At 42.0% G+C, this 16,870-nt stretch overlaps 1 protein-coding gene across 2 annotated transcripts in view; it reads left to right on the forward strand.

The window, feature by feature from the left end:
• Rapgef5 (Rap guanine nucleotide exchange factor 5) overlaps positions 1–16,870 on the forward strand; it is a 253,743-nt gene that overhangs the window by 58,284 nt on the left and 178,589 nt on the right. For both annotated transcript variants that reach the window (XM_041638782.1, XM_041638784.1), the window contains exon 6: positions 4,508–4,574. In XM_041638782.1, coding sequence (XP_041494716.1) covers positions 4,508–4,574 — 67 coding nt within the window. The remainder of the gene's footprint in view (positions 1–4,507; positions 4,575–16,870) is intronic.

Consider the following 16,870-nt stretch of genomic DNA (forward strand, 5'->3'; position numbering starts at 1 on the left):
AGGTCTAGGCAGAAGACTAAGGTTGTGCTCTAGATGTTTTCAAGGCCATTCTGGGGTCAGGGCTGGGACTACAGCAGCAGTGATAAACATTGTGAGAAGAGGGAAGAACACCCTGAAGGAAGGACCAGAGGCATTGCAAGGTGTTTATCGCTTGCACAGTGTGCCTCAGTGTGCATGGGGAAGCAGAAGGAGGGAATGGGGAGGGTTGAGGATGATGTCTAACTAGGGCCACAGTGTTGCTATTGCCACCAGTTAAGATTAGGAACACTGTGGGAAGAGAGAAAAACTTTCTGTGGTCTTTCTTTCTTTCTTTCTTTCTTCCCACACCACCCCCTCTCCCGGGGACTGCAGGCACTTTGGGTAGAATGATATGATATGTATGATATGATATAATATGATATGATATGATATGATGTTTCCAGCTTGATGGCTAGAGGGTCCGGGGCTGTAGAAGGGAGCTACGGGCCTTTTCCCACCACCCAGCTCCTGCACGGCTAGCTTTACCCAAAATAATTACATGGAAACTGTATTGTTTTAAACACTACTTGGCCCATTAGCTCTAGCCTCTCACTGGCTAATTCTCACATCTTGATTAACCCATTTCTCATCATCTGTGTAGCACCACGAGGTGGTAGCTTACCGGGAAGGATCTTAACCTGCGTCCATCTTGGAGAGGAGAGCTATATCATCTGCCTCACTTCCCTTCTTCCCAGCATTCTGTTCGGTCTACTCCGCCTATCTAAATTCTACCCTATCAGGCCAAGCAGTTTTCTTTATTAGTTAACCAATGAAAGCAATGGATAGATAGAAAACACTCCCACATCACAAGGCCAATGAACATAGACTTTGCCATCCCTGTATCCACACAATAGAACTCTAAGATACTAGGTTTCACAGGCTTTTAAAGACCAGTCTTACACCAGGGCTTAGTGCATTCCTTTGGAAAACTACTGAGTCTGGCTTTCAATGAAAAGCAGAGTCCTTGGGCATCAGCCCTGGAATTCCTAACTGGTCCAGAGCTTCCTACAACCAGCCACAAGTGTGCAACAAAACATCTTCCCAGAGCCACTTCCCTGTCCCTTACAGGTGCATTCCAGCCAGGGTCTCTGTTTCCGTCCTCTGACTGCCAAACCATACAGCTTCTCTCACTTCCCTTCTTTCTCCCTCTCTTGTTCACTTAGCAGCATAGTATATCCCAATGATAATGGAAAATATGCTGACCGTACATATGCTTGCTGCCTCTCTGCCTTGTCTGGTTTATTGTCTACTTAATATGATAGGGAAAACTTGGTCTTTCCTGAGCTGCACCGTGACGTATTTATATAAGTAAAATAAGAATTTATTCACATTTTGTAGAAGTTTGTTTGCAGTATTAAGCAAATGTGATTCTTCTGACATTTTCCTAAAGAGCTGGGCAGGGAGTTAAGGACCAAGTGGGGCAGTGAGAACAGGAGAGCCACTGTCCCCTACTGCTTCTCTAACTCCAGCTCCCCACTGTAGCCAGCAGCTCTGCTTCCACGAGCTCCCTTAGGCTCCATAAGAGGTACAAAGCTTTCAATGTGGGGAGTTGGGGACCCCGTGGGCAGGGAAGGGAAGGTATTTCTGAACTTCACTGTTCTCAGCAGGCAACAAGGCTACTCTGGGTGACATCTAGGAACAGCACTTCCAGATCTGGGGTTTAGAAAGGGAGTGGGTGGCCGTGGAAGATTGAACAGAACAAGAAAGACCAGAGCAATCAAGTGAGTTAAAAGGGAGGTTACAGTCTGAGAGGGGTTGAAGGCCTGGGCCAAAGGAAGCAGAACTGGAGAAAGGAACGTGAAAGAATATGATTGGTGACTGGCCATGGGGAGTGGGTGCAGAAAGGATGGATGGCCATGGGGTATCAGGACACCATGAAGGGAGAAGGAGAGAAGCAATGTGGAGAAACCAGACATGCTCAGCAAGATTCAGAAACTAGAGAGAGGTCTGGGGGTTCTATGTGTGAATCTGCTAAGATCATGGTGACTGAGGAGGTAAAAGCAAGCTGCAGGTTACAGCCAACTCCAAGGAGAGCATCACACTCTCTTGTATTATCCTCAGAAATGCTTCTGCCAAGAACTGTTTGTGCTATGTGTGATGAAGATAGCTCTGCCTCTGAGCAGGGATGGGATTATGTTTCAGGAAGGCAGCAATAGCACACCGACTGCTCGTGAAAGAACCATCCCGAGTCGTAGACACATGAGCTTCCCTTGGAATTGCAGCTCCTCTCAGCAGCCTTCTGAAGACAGATTCTCACAGCTGAGTCTGTGCTAGCTCACACTGTCTCATGCCCGCTAACTCAACTTTCGGGTGGTGTTTTTGTTAAATTATTTAAGGCAAGCTGTAGAGAGATGGAAGATGGAGGGCGGGGGAGGCACCATCTGACCTTTTGGAAGCTATATGTATTCACCGTGAGGAGGAACTTATTTGTACAGAGGGACAAAGTACCTACAGAATATGTGATATGGCCCCTTATAGAGGCAGAAATAACTTCTCCACCCTAGTCCCTCCTTTCCCTGAACTGCTTGTCCTGGATGCAAGAGAAGCTTGGACGTGCAATCTATTATTGGGAAACTATCAGTTTGTGTCTGACAGGCCTGAAAAGCCACTTGTACCGCAGATGATGGGCAGATGCAGCCACATAAGACCTCGTTCAGTGCTATGCTGGCTGGTACACTTGGTCCTTAACTCCCTGTCAGTTCTGTTCGGTCACTAAGCCTAATCATGTAAATCAGGCTCAGTGACTGGAGTTGTGTAGCTTCACATCTTCTCGTCTCAGCATAGCCTCCTTTACAAGGAAATGAGAATTTTAATAATAAGGATTATTGTTTGAAATACTCCCAGGTGACTTTCAAGACAAGCAAAGGTAAAGATGCCCGGTTTTTTCTGCAGATCTTTTGTTAGCTGTTCAAACAGTGGCAGTTAGGGCATGGGCCAGCTGGGCTGGACTTCATAGCTGCATCTCCCCACTCTTAGAAAGGCAGGGGCTTGTATTCCTTCCTGAGATTTTAGGATCATGACTTTCTTTCTGAAAAGTGGTTTAATAACATTTACCAGAATCAAGAAACCAAATGCCAGAATTGATCAACTGGATCGACCCTTCTTACAAATTTGCTGCTCCCTTCTGTGGAGAACTGGAATAGGGCCGCCTGTTCTTGGGGTTCTCCAGCTGGCTCCCCCAGCTACTGAGATGGGAATCAATCACTGCACTGCATTTCTGATACTTGGCCCATCAGATCAATTACCATGAACTGCTCATCACAGAGTGTGCCGACAGGGGATGCTTGTGGAAATAGTTCTAAGATACAGTTTTATGCATCCACTTGTTATTAATTCATTGTTTCCTTTGACCAAACTAGGAAAAAAATGTAATTTATAAGATTTTTATTTCAAGTAGAAATGAAGAGGCCTATCTTAACATCAGTGCAGCCATAATAGGCTGCAAACTAGCATTACTGAGACTAGGCCTCACCATTACAATAACCAGGAAAAGCCACACGCTGTACCCTTCAGAGGACCAATCAGAATGAAGACAAACAAGTACTAGATGCTCCAGAAGATTAAGCATAGCTTACCTAACTTGTACATAGGTTATCAGTTTCCTTCTAGCAATGCCAGTACCAATCCCTGTTTGACAAGACTTCTGTTGCCCCACTCCTGCCCAATCAGGAGTTCAAACCCCATCTAAATCCAGAATTCCCCACCCCTGCATACTCCTTCAGAACCCTGCCATAGCTGAGCTCAGTGTTCCTCCAATCCAACTGCTGTGTCAGGACAACAGAGAGCCCAAGTTTAGGCTTGCAATAAAGGCTCTTTGCTTTTGCATACAAATTTGGATTCCTGGTGGTCTTTGAGGGACTTATAATGTGGGCATAACAAAGACACATTTGTGTAAATCCTAAACAAAATAATCTTGTACTGTTATGTCTCATTAATTACTTGATATTTGCATGACTTTTTTTTTCTTTTCACATGGGCTGTGATTTTTCTGAAAGCAAAGTATTTCTATACTTCTGCATTTTTTGTTTCATTTTCTAATTTTCACCGTAGGATTAAGCCTAAAATGCACTATTTCATAGTTAATTTGCTTGGTATGAAACTCAAATGTACTGGAAAATTCACATTTCATAGCTTCACAGTTTCATTTAGATTCAGCGGAACTCAGTACTTAACCACCTTATGTTCACATCTACTTTTGTTCATGACTGTATCTGTAATCAGGTATGTTATGGTTATCCTATAATGTCTGGGGAGTAGCACCCCAAACTCAGCTGGTGCAGTATGAAGGGGTACTGGATAATTGATTCTAAAGAACAATTGGTTGGTAAAGGACTGTGTATCTCTGGCTCTGTCAACACAGTGTTATTTACATACTTTCACTCATGACATAATGACAATGTCAATTATTTTTGCCCTTTATTTTCCATAATTTGGTACATAAGTTTGAGCAACCAGCCCTATAGATTAATTTGTTGTTTCTTTTTCAAAGGTCTCATCAGAAAGTGGAGGACTCAGAAGAAAGCAGCGATGAAATTCTCGCTCGGCTAACATCTGCGGTAAGACAATTGCCCTGCGTGATAGGAAAAATAATGAGACCAAGTTACAGGAAGGAGGCGGTTTGGGAATAGCTTCTTATGTTGTCAGTGGCACAGTGCAAGGTACTGGCAGAGTGGCTTGACTAAACCCTGCTGTCGCCTCCAGTGATATCACAGGTGCTTTTGGTGGAAGGTGTACACAGCCTATACAGCCTTCATGCTGTGGTCATAGCTTCTGGGCTTTGGACCCAGTGTGGCCTAACCTAGGGACGGTGGTGACTTGCAACACAAATGGGAAAGTAGTCTGTTTGTTTAGTCCGAGAAAGGAATCGTGTTAGGCAACACAAAAAGATGGAATTATTTTTTAATATGGTGTTACAACATTGTCACTATGTTTTGTAAGGATGTTGAAAAGAGTGATTAGTGGCTTTGCTGGCTAAAGGGAAGTTCATGACTTTCTTTGTTGTGAAAACTGGCTGTCAAGGCTATATATATATATATATATATATATATATATATATATATTTTTTTTTTTTTTTTTGAAAGAAGGTCTCACTGTGTATTCCTGACTGACCCAGAACTCACTATGTAGACAAGATGTCCTTGAACTCACAGTGATCTCCCTGCCTCTGCCTCCAGAGTCATGGGATTAAAAGTGTGTATCACCGTGTTTGGCCCTGTGGATTCTAATCACTAAGTCCATTTTTGACAAGCTCTAGGATTTGTGTCTTTATGCATTTGCTTGGCAGTTTCTGAGAAGCTTTTCTAGCCTCTCTGGAGAGTCTTTAGTGCTGCGTTAGTACCTTTGTCTGAGTTTGCATCTCCTTCTTTGATCAGCACCGTGACTGAAGTAAGTTGAGGAGGAAAGGGTTTAAGAATTTATTTTAGCTTCCACTTTATAGTCTGTCATCAGGGGCAGCCAGGTAGAAACTCAAAGTGACAGCCTGGTTGTAGGAACTGAAATGGAGACCACAGAGGAACACAGCGTATGGACTTGCTCCACCTGGCTCATGCTCAACCTGTTTTCTTACATAGCCCAGGTGCTGTCCAGACATGTCACAGGCCAATCTGATGGAGGCAATTCCCCAATAGTGAGGATCCTACTTTCCAAGTATGTCAAGTTGATAACCAAGATTAGCCCTGACACCCTTAATGAAACGCTAAAGCAGAAATCATGCTTGATTGGGTTGTATCAGAAATCATGCTTGATTGGGTTGTATATGAGTGAAACTGTCTGCATGAAGTGTGACGCACCAGGTCTTGCCACCTAAACACCACTTGAAGGATGAAAGTTCTTTACTACTCTGGAATGAGTTTAGTAAAGTAATTTGGGACTTAGTATGGTAAGCTTTGATACAGAATCCCACACAAGAGAAAATCTTGACAGTGTGTTAGGAAAATATTTAACAAAACACTTCTAGGTTAAACTATAGAACAAAAAGGAGTGCTTGTTTTACACAAAACAATAATTACCATCTAAAAACCACTCTGAGTCTGATGCTGTGTTAAATATACCGTCTGTGCATGTGTGTGTGCACTCTGCTAAGATGTGCAACAGCACTGGGAAGCAGCTGGCATCGTTTCTGTTTTATAGGTAGGAAAGCCAGAAGAGGTTATTTAACTCCAAACTAAAGTTTAACTAAAAGGAAGCATTTTCTACATTTTCTTTTTTGCATTTCTCTAAAAGAGGCTATTATAACCAGCTACTTAATTACCATAGAATATCAATTTCTCAACAGTTTTTTTTCCTGTTTGGTATCTGAATAAGAATAACCCCTACAGGCTCATATATCTGAATGCTTAGTCATTAGGGAGTGGCACTACTTGAGAGGGATTAGGAAGCGTGGCCTTGCTGGAAGAAGTGTGTCACTGGGGGTGGGCTTTGAGGTTTCGAGGGCCCAAGCCAGGCCCAGTTTCTTTCTCTTCCTGCTGCCTGTGGATCTGCATGTAGAACTCTCAACTCCTGCAGCACCGTGTCTGCCTGTGGACCACCATACTCGCTGCAATGATGAGAGTGAACTCAACCTCTAAAACTGTCAGCAGGCCTTTATGAGAAATGCTGTGGTCATGGAGTCTCCTCACAGCAATGGAACACTGACTAAGACAGTGTCCAAGGTTGTGATGGAGCTCACTTCCAGTCTTCTATGAACTTGTCCTCCCAGGCTTCGGCTTCCTACCATCCTTTCTTGTAAAACATTTTATTCTCTTATTTCCTCCATTTGGAATCTGACTTTATAGATAAGATGACCTAAAATTACCACCATGTACTAAGTCCTGGTTTTTCCCAGGTCTTTGTCTGATTTCTCTTGCATGCTGCCGTTTCCACCCAACTCTCTTGGGTAATACTTGTTAGAGAGCCAGTGTGTCCCAATAAGAACCATTGTCTTGTCAGGTACAGCTGGACACAACAATGAAAGTCCAAGACTGTGTCTTCCCAAGGCACCTTGCCTACCATTACTTCCTGTTCCTCTGAAGTGCTTGTCCCATATTTTCCCTTCGCTTGTGTACAAAGCCTCTCTCTCTGTGGTCTTGCTATTTCCTTTCTTGGTGCAAAAAGATTAAAATAGCTAGCATTTCTTTAATCCCTCTTTGATATGGATTTGTATGTTGGAGAAATTCCCTATCCCAGGGGTACATGAGCATGGTGGTGATGGGGTTTTTGCTGTTATCATCAATTATTGTTTTATTTGGTTTTGAGTGGCATACTCAACCCAACATGAGAACTTGCTTTTTTGGAAATTTCAAGTTTCATGATGCAGCAATAGCATAGGGTTTGGATTCTCTGAGTCTTTGAGAAGGTGGGATATTAAAGACCTTTTCATCGTGTAAGACAAACGAGCCATGCCTGAAAGTAGTTTTCACCAGGGAGTGAGGAGAGTGCAGGGACCTGTAACCTTGAGTGCATAGTGAGCACAATCACATCATTTTAAAACACTTTGAGCAATCATTTTAGAATGTACACACTCATCTCCACTCACCCCTTCTCTCACTGACTGAGTGGGCTTTTCAGTGAATGGCAGTAAGCTCCTCCCACCCCACCCTGGAATGACAAGCCTTCCTTCTGCCCTCATCAGGATCACACACATTGCATTACCTTATACCTTTTATCTGCGGGAAATATAAAATGCCTACTTGGAATCCTCAGTCTGACTCTTCTTTTTCAGTAGTAATAAAAGAAATAATTATGTGATTTGGGGAATTGCCAGATGGATTGAGCATTGAGAGGAGGTATCCAATGAGGCCCATGATTCCAGATCTGGTTCCAGGCAATAGCAGCATCTGTGGATCAATGGTGTAGCTCAGTGGTACAGTGACAGCACATTTCTGGTGGTGTTTCTGTTTTCTAAGGGCCACAGGGCTTGTTCCTCCTTCTCTCCTTGTGTGTCAGTGCTGCCGTCATCCTGCTAGAGCGTTCAGAGGCCACTGGGTGTGGACTGAAGATCTCTGGGGTCCTGTGAAGAGGGGGTAAAGTTCCTTCAGTTTCTCAGGGACACTTTGTAGTCATGCATGCTATTGTACTATGTATGTGTTTACATATGTACTCATGTCGGACACCTATTGCACATCAACTGTGTTCTCTTCTTCCTGTGAATAGATTTCCAACCCTGTAGTAATATGGGCGGCGGGGCTGCATCCCCAGCACCCCAGCCGCCTGCTAGCTTCTGCCCCGAAATAACAACACACAAACTGTATTCATTTAATCACTGCTTGGCCCATTTCTATCTAGCCTCTTCTAGGCTAATTCTCACATATTAATTTAGCCCATTTCTAATCATCTGTGTAGCACCCCTAGGTGTGCTTACCGGGAAGATTCTAGCCTAGTCCATCCTGGGTCGGAGCTTCATTGCATGCGTCTGCCTGGGAGCTGGGAGCATGGCGTCTCTCTGAGGTGTCTGCTCCTGAGAGGAGAGCTGTGGAGTCTGAGCTCACTTCCTCTTCCTCCCAGCATTCTGTTCTGTTTACTCCTCCCACCTATCTTCTAACCAATGAGGGCCAAGCAGTTTCTTTTTATTTAACCAATGACCTTCCTCCATCATTTGCCCTTTTTCAGTTTAAACAACAACAAAAAAAAGGCTTTAACTTTAACATAGCAAAATTACATATAACGAGACAGTTATCAAGTAAAAGTTACAATAATCTTTATCATAACTAAGGAAAACTATAACTAACTATTCTTAACTCCATCAAAGACTCCAGAAAGATACAATACTACCCAAGCAAACAAGAAAAAAGCAACTTTTTAAAACTCTAGAAATGACAGAGACATCTCGCTGCCTGGACAGTCACCCAAAGTTCCTCTGTACCGTTGGGGCATCCATCTTCAGCCTTCAGGCCCATGGTATCCAGCAGACATTTCCATAAAGCAGGAAAATTCAAAGTCAGTTCAGTCACTATCTGTTGTGTCCTGCAGAATGTCTCGCAGACTCTTTCATGAATCAGGAACCCCGAAAGATCATCTCACCTTAGGCAAGTTCAGTAGTCCTCTCTCTGTGGGTTCTTTATGTCCAGTTAATGCAACAGTCCAGGCAAGAGCAGTTTCTTGCCCAAATGGCAATCAAACTCCATAACGAGCCTCTTCGATGCCCATCTTCCTCTTGAAGTAGATTGGTGCTGCCAGGAGCAAAGTGTCTCATTGTCATGAAAAGTCCTAAGTTATTAAAACATTTAAAATGCCATATTCTATAATCTTTGAAAGATATGAAGAATGCCTACCTAAAATATATCTGTGTACATCTAGAAAATATTAACTAACATGACTACAAACTTGACTATTATTTATGATTATCCATCAACAACCTATATTTCCTAATTATGCATTACATTTTAATAATGAACTACACAGTCACAATACCTTAATCAATATCAGAAATACATATACATATAATAAAATTGACCGTAAATCTCTATCAAAATCTATACTAATGCAAATTATTCATACCTATATCATATCCCCCTTTAAATGTAAAAGAACATTTATAAACATTTTTTGGGAATATGGGCGCAATTATTTCTCTCCAAACTGCTTCCTGCTGAATGGGGGCGTCGTTAATTAGGCCTTTCATGGTATAACCTGTGTGCTAGTTTCATCTCAGTTGGCAGCTCAGCGAAGCAGTTTTCTGAAGGTGTTCACACCAACCCTTCAGGAGGGCGTGGTCCATCATACCAAATCGGAATAGAAGAAATGAACAGCGTCTCATCCTCTGTGAAAACAAAATAAGAAACTCCTTTCCAAAGCATCATGTCCTTAGATCCAAATTTCAAAGTCAAGGCATTTTCATAATATCTATGTTGGATTAGTTCAGCAGCATTTATAAACAAGTATCTTTTAGCAGCTGTTGTTCTTTCCTCAGCATTCAAATAATTCAAAGAGAGCATAATAGCATACAGTATCAAAATTCTCTGTCTATTTTCCATCTTTGTACAGCTTTGTTTTAACCTCTATTTCGTTTATTTTTACTTTTAACTTTTTGCTTTTTAGACAGGTTCTCTGTATCTTTGACCTGGAATAACTCTGTAGACCAGGCTGTCTTTGAACTCTCAGAGATCCACCTGTCTCTGCCTCCCAGGCATTCAGGATTAAAGGTGTACACTACTACACCTTGAACGCACAGAGATCTGTTTGTCTCTGCCTTCTAGTCACTGGGATTAGGTGTGTGCTACCACACCTTGAAGTCACAGAGGTCAATCTCCCTCTGCCTTCCAAGTGTTGGGATTAAAGGTGTGTACTACCACACACAACAACTTTCTTCCTTTTTTTTTTGTTTTTTACTTTAAGAACTTCAACTTTTAGTCTGCATATATTTTTAACACACTGTAAACCATTTAAAAATTTTCTTTGTCTTTGAATCTCTCTTTACTGTATTTCTCTCTGTTTTTCTGATCACATGAGTCTTTAATTTACCAAACAATATCAGGACTAAAGCCGTGGCTTTGCTGGCTAGATGTAGCCCATTCCTTAGCTTTCCAGCCTCATGGCTGAGGTACTGGCTGTAGCCATGTTTACTGCCAAAACTCTATGGCATTTCAAGGTCCCTGCCAGCAAGCGAGCTTCAGCAGCCTGTGCTTGCAAACCGCACGAACCACCTGCGTAAAAGAGTCAGAGTTTGCCCTGGCAGGATAGCCCAGAAAGCCGGCATTTTTAAACGGCGCAGCTTTTTTCCTGCTACGGCTGAAAACCGAAAAGCATGCATTCAGCTTTTCGTCAACACCGTTTAAGTGTTTCGTGGCAGGACCTCTTAATGAGCTGCAGGGTTTTGCAGCTAAAGCTGAGTCAGCAAGCTTCTATTAGATGAGAGCGCTTGCTTGCCTCTAGCAAGCAGAGTGTCACAAATGCTTTAAAGCCAGAGTTCTCCCTGGCAGCACAGCCCCAAGAAGCTGTGCTTTAAAATGACACAGCGTTTTTTCTGCTGCTGTTGCCGAATCAGGAAATCTCTCTATAGCACGCCACCAACAAACAGCAAAACTGTGTTAAACTCTCTCTCCCTTATTTTTAAGCCTTCTCAGGTTTTTTAAGTGGGTTTAGTCCATCACGTCGGGCGCCATTTGTAGTAATATGGAGCGGCGGGGCTGCATCCCCAGCACCCCAGCCGCCTGCTAGCTTCTGCCCCGAAATAACAACACACAAACTGTATTCATTTAATCACTGCTTGGCCCATTTCTGTCTAGCCTCTTCTAGGCTAATTCTCACATATTAATTTAGCCCATTTCTAATCATCTGTGTAGCGCCCCTAGGTGCGCTTACCGGGAAGATTCTAGCCTATGTCCATCCTGGGTCGGAGCTTCATTGCATGCGTCTGCCTGGGAGCTGGGAGCATGGCGTCTCTCTGAGGTGTCTGCTCCTGAGAGGAGAGCTGTGGAGTCTGAGCTCACTTCCTCTTCCTCCCAGCATTCTGTTCTGTTTACTCCTCCCACCTATCTTCTAACCAATGAGGGCCAAGCAGTTTCTTTTTATTTAACCAATGACCTTCCTCCATCACAACCCGCACCCCAATCCAGTACACATCTCAGCATTGTTTTCAGCATGAACATGGTGGCTCCTAACTGACAGTTATTCCAGTTTCAGGAGATCCAGTGCCTTCTTCTGACCTCTGCAGGTACAGGAACATACATGGTGCACGTACACGCATGCAGGCAGAACACTTGTACATCTAAAATATAATAAATCTTCACAAAATTAAAAAAAAAGTTTCTGAGTTATCATTTTTAATTTCAAAGAAAATACCTAAGCCTAACCAGATATGATAATATAATGAAATTCTGCATCTAGAGACTTGGTCTATGGGAGCAACACAGTATGTATTGTTTAGCTTACTTTTGTGAGTCCAAAGTCCCTATCTTATTTTTTCTGTTCAAAGACTTGGTGTATAGTTCAATATTAGAGTACATGCTAAAGGCATGGGGTTCTAGACCCAAATCTCCCTCACCAGAAAAGGACATTTGTTCAAGCCAAGCATGGTAATATACCGGTAATTCCAACACTTTGAAGGTCGAGACAGGAGGATTAGGAGTTTAAGACCATCCTCAAACATATAGTTACTTTGAGGCAAGTCGAGGCTGTGCAAGATTATCTCAAAAGACAATTAAGAAACAAAGTGTGATGGTTATATATATGGTTGTAATCTATCCAGAGTCATGTGACTAAAGCTTAGTAAAGAGTTAATCCTTTGGGAATCGCAGAAGGCCTTATGTTATGTGTGTTTACCCGTGTGTGTATATCAGCATTGTGGGGGGGGGTGGTCCAAGATGAGGATCATCACGTTGATGAGAGTGCACATAGAAATGTAGACCTTATTAATCCACAAGGTACAGAAATATGTCATTGAATGCTCAGTTTGGGCATTGGCCATCATGGGTTTATGAAATGTGCTTCCTGTTTGGTCCTTTCCAGAGAAGTCTGAGGAACTGTAAAATGAAGACCATACATATTTTATAGTGGGCTACTTGTCTGTACATTGGTTTAATGTTGTAAGGAGGAAACCAGCTGCTTGTTTGTTCCCAGCTGCTCAGCTAGCTTAGACCCAAAATAATCACACAGAAACTGTATTATGTAAATCACTGCTTGGATCATTAGCTCTAGCTTCTTATAGGCTAACTCTTACATACAAATTTAACCCATTTCTATTAATCTGTGTATCACCACGAGGTCATGGCCTATCAGCAAAGTTTCAGCATGTCTATCTCTGGCGATGGCAGCTCCATGGCATCCCCCTGACTCTGCCTTTTTTTCTCCCAGAATTCAGTTCCATCTTCCCCGCCTACCTAAGTTCTGCCCTGCTATAGGTCCAAATCAGTTTCTTTATTCATTAATGGTGTTCATGTATACAGAGGAAAATCCCACATTACCTCCCCTTTTCTGTTTAAATAAAAAGGAAGACTTTATCTTCAACATAGTAAAATTACATATAACAAAATAGTTATCAAATAAGAATTACGGTTACAATATTTATATCTACTTTTATCATAACAAAGGAAAACTATAAATTCTTCAACTCCATCAAAGACTCCAGAAGTATATAATATTACCTAAGTAAACAGGAAGTGCATTGTAAGCAACTTCCAAAACTCTAGAATTGACAGAGACATCTCACTGCCTGGACAGTCACCCAAAGTTCTTCTGTACCATTAGGGCATCCATCTTCAGCCTACAGTCCCATAGTATCCAGCAGACTTTTTCATAAAGCAGAAAATCTCAAAGACAGTTCCACCTATATTGGCAGTTTTGCTAATCACTTTCTTTTCTATCCTGCAGAATGTCTAGTAGAAACAGGAACCCCAAAGGACCATCTTACCTTAGGCAAGTTGAGCAGTCATTTTTCTGTGGGCCCTGTATGTCCAGTCAAGCAGTCCAGGCAAGAGCAGTTTCTTGCCCAAATGGCTAACCAAGTACATAAGGAGCCTCTTCTATGCCCATCTTTCTCTTGAAGTAGCTTATACTGCCAGGAGCAGATGTGTCTCATTGTCACGAAAAGACTTAAGTTATTAAGACATCTTAAATGTCATATTCTGAAGGTCTCTGAAAGGTTTGAAGAATATCTATCTAACTGAAATATATCTCTATTCATCTAGAAAATCTAACTAATATGACTACAAGCTTAACTATTATAGATGACTATCTATTAACCTATATTTTTAAATTATACATTAATTTTTTTAAATGAGCTGCAGAAACATAATACCTTAATCAAGATCAGAAATACATATACACATAACAAAATTGACCTTAAATTTGTATCAATTAATCAATATTTGTATCAATATAAGTCTCTATAACATATTCCCCTTTAAATGTAAAGAAACATTTACAAACAATATTTGAGAATATGGGCATAGTTTCTCCAAACTGCTTCCTGCTGTTTATTGGGAGAAGTAATTTTTTGAGGGGTGCTCACAGCGATCTTTCGGGGGGGAGGGGTTCTCAGTCCATCAAACCATATTAGCCTGGAAGTAATCCACAGGTTCTCATCCTTTTTGGAAACAAGAAAAGAACCTCTTTTCCAAAGCAACATATCCTTAGACCCAAGTTCTGAAGTCATGATATACATTCTGGTTTAGCTTAGCAGCCCATACAATGAAATGTCTCTCTGTATTTAAATATGGTGGAGGTAGTTCACCTCAGCTCTATGACTGCTGGGTGGGAGCCATCCTCACCACCTAAACTCTGGATAGCACCATGAAGCATATAAACTTCTTTTTTGCTGAGTAAAAGCTAAATCCACCATGCAGTGCACTGTGTGGCCTGTGTATGGTGGCAGATATCCACCATGCTCTCCTGCCTGCACAAGCCTAGTAGACCTGATCCCACTGCCTGCCCAGGCAGGGAGCACTGAGCTGTGGGCATGGTCTCAGCTACTTTCCTCCTGACCCTGAGTGGGCACACAAACACCCGGGCCCTATAAATGCCATTCAAATGCTCCATAGCTGGAGTTTGTGCTAGCAGCATGGCCCAGGAAGCTGTGTTTTAAAAGTGCATGGCTTTTTGTTTTCTGCTATGGCTGAATCAGAAAACCCTCTGGAAGAAAAAAGATGCTAAACTTGGTTTTATGTATCTAGAATTCCTTTTTGAGCTTTTATAGGTTTTACATGGATTTAGTCTACCACATGGGCACGCCAAATTGTTGCAAGGAGGGAGGCAGCCGCTTCTTGGTTCCCAGCTGCCCGAGAAACTGCATTATTTAAATCACTGCTTGGCTCATTAGCTCTAGCTACTTATTGGCTAACTCTTACATATGAATTTAACCCATTTCTATTAATCTTTGTATCACCACGAGGTCATGGCCTACCAGCAAAGTTTCAGCATGCCTATCTCCAGTGGCAGCTCCCTGACTCCTCCCTTCTTTCTCCCAGCATTCATTTCTGTCTTCTCTGCCTACTTAAGTTCTGCCCTGCTGTAGGTCCAAAGCAGTTTCTTAATTCATTAATGGTATTCAAGCATACAGAGGGAAATCCCACATCAGTTTAAGTAGAACTTTTAATAGTTGAATACATGAAATGGAATTTCACAAACATAAGTTAGAGTCACAGCACTGTCTGGTGTGTCCACATATGGAGAAGGGCTAGGAGACATGAAAAAGTAAGATTTAAGATTCTTTCGGTGATGAAGGACTAAGGTAAATTTTAAATCTGCTTTGTCTTCTCATATTGCTTCACAAATTAAGAAACAATGATATCCTGTATATATTTTTGATAGAAATATCAACTCTTTTCTATGTTTGTGGATGCCAAATGAGTATAAATCTGTTTGCTACCACACCATGAATTTCATTTTTCTTGCCAGAAACTTGTGTTATTTCACTTGAACATAATGGTCTCATAGTTAAAAAAAACAAACACACAAACACTTCTTATAGAATTTGAAAGCACTCAGAAAGAACCTATTATTAATACTGAAGTAGTTATAATTTACTGGGTGTTTTTCTTGTATACATAATTCTTAAGCATGAAGCTAAGTATTTTAATTTTTCAGTCTGTACTATATTGGGATTTGTGGTTGTTGGTTCTTGTATCTGTTTTGAGACAGTCCCTCCTGCAGCCCAGGCTGGCCTTAAACTGTCTGGGTGGCTGAGGTGGACTGTGAGCTCCCAGCCTTCCTGCCTCCATCTTCCAGCTGGTCGACTTGTGAGCTTGTGACGTGGGTCACCTCACCCACCTGTGATCGGTGCTTTCTGCTTAACATGTTTCCATTTAAAAGCATTACCTGCAACATAAGCAGTGATTCTGTGATTTCATAGTCCACAAATCTATCATTTTCTTCTCTGTTGAACATTGTGGTTATTTTCAGTCTTGCGGTCTTAGAAACAACACTAAGAGGAATCTTTACTTGGAAATGTCCCATCCCCCTCTACATTCCCCGGTACTGGGGCACTCAGTGACTGAACTGCATCTCCAGCACTTTGGGAAATCTTTTGAAGAACTTGTTTGCTGATGGCAATCTGTTGGTTTACTGTTGATTCCTGAAAACCCGAATGAGAAGGGGGTAAGAGGCAAGGATGACAGGCATCGAGGTGCGATCCAGCTCGTGCTTTCTGCGCGCTGTTGCAGTCCGGTTTCACACTGCAGAGCATGCTGCCACTGGAACAAGATGTCTGAGACAGAGAGTGCTAATCACACAGTGATCAGTAGGACATGAAGAGTGTGGTACTCACATGTAATCCCAGCCCCTGGAGGCTAAGGGAGGAAGAGCCTGAGTCTGAGGCCAACCGTTTTCTATATAGTTACATAGCTACACCAGATAAATAAGGATTTAAAATAAAGTAGAATCCTACCATGATAGATTTTTTCTCATTATTAACACTCAGGTCACTATTTACTGCATGGTCTAATTGGGTTTGGGGCTTCATTATAGAATTCTTAAGATTTGATGCAACGAGGCCTCTGGAGACATTTTATATAGTACTTTTATTTTTAACCCAGTAAAATTATGAATATTGTTAACTGTTATTACATAGTTTGTAAGCTAATTCAGATAGTTTATCAAGTTACCCAAGTTCATTTTTCAGAAAAAACAAACAAAAAAAGAAATACGACTTGGCGTATGTGTTGACAGACCCTGGGCACCCATGTCTGTAATGGATACACAGTGCTGTGGATGCTACTGGGGAACAAATCAGGATCGTCAGTTAGGGGTTTTAAATGGTCCCATGGAGGGAGGGGCATTGGGTCAACATTGCTCTGAGGGACAGGGAGAGTGACACAGAGAACAGCATTGTGTTTAGAAATAGCAGCAAGGGCATTAAAGCTCAGTGGTGTTTGTTTAAGGAACGAGCAGGGTGTGCAATGCTTAGGAGGTGGAAAGAATCCTTTATTTAACATGGGCAGAG

Source organism: Microtus oregoni, unplaced genomic scaffold, assembly GCF_018167655.1.
Source record: "Microtus oregoni isolate MIOR12 unplaced genomic scaffold, Mior012 000056F_ref0000123, whole genome shotgun sequence".
NCBI classification, from domain to species: domain Eukaryota; kingdom Metazoa; phylum Chordata; class Mammalia; order Rodentia; family Cricetidae; genus Microtus; species Microtus oregoni.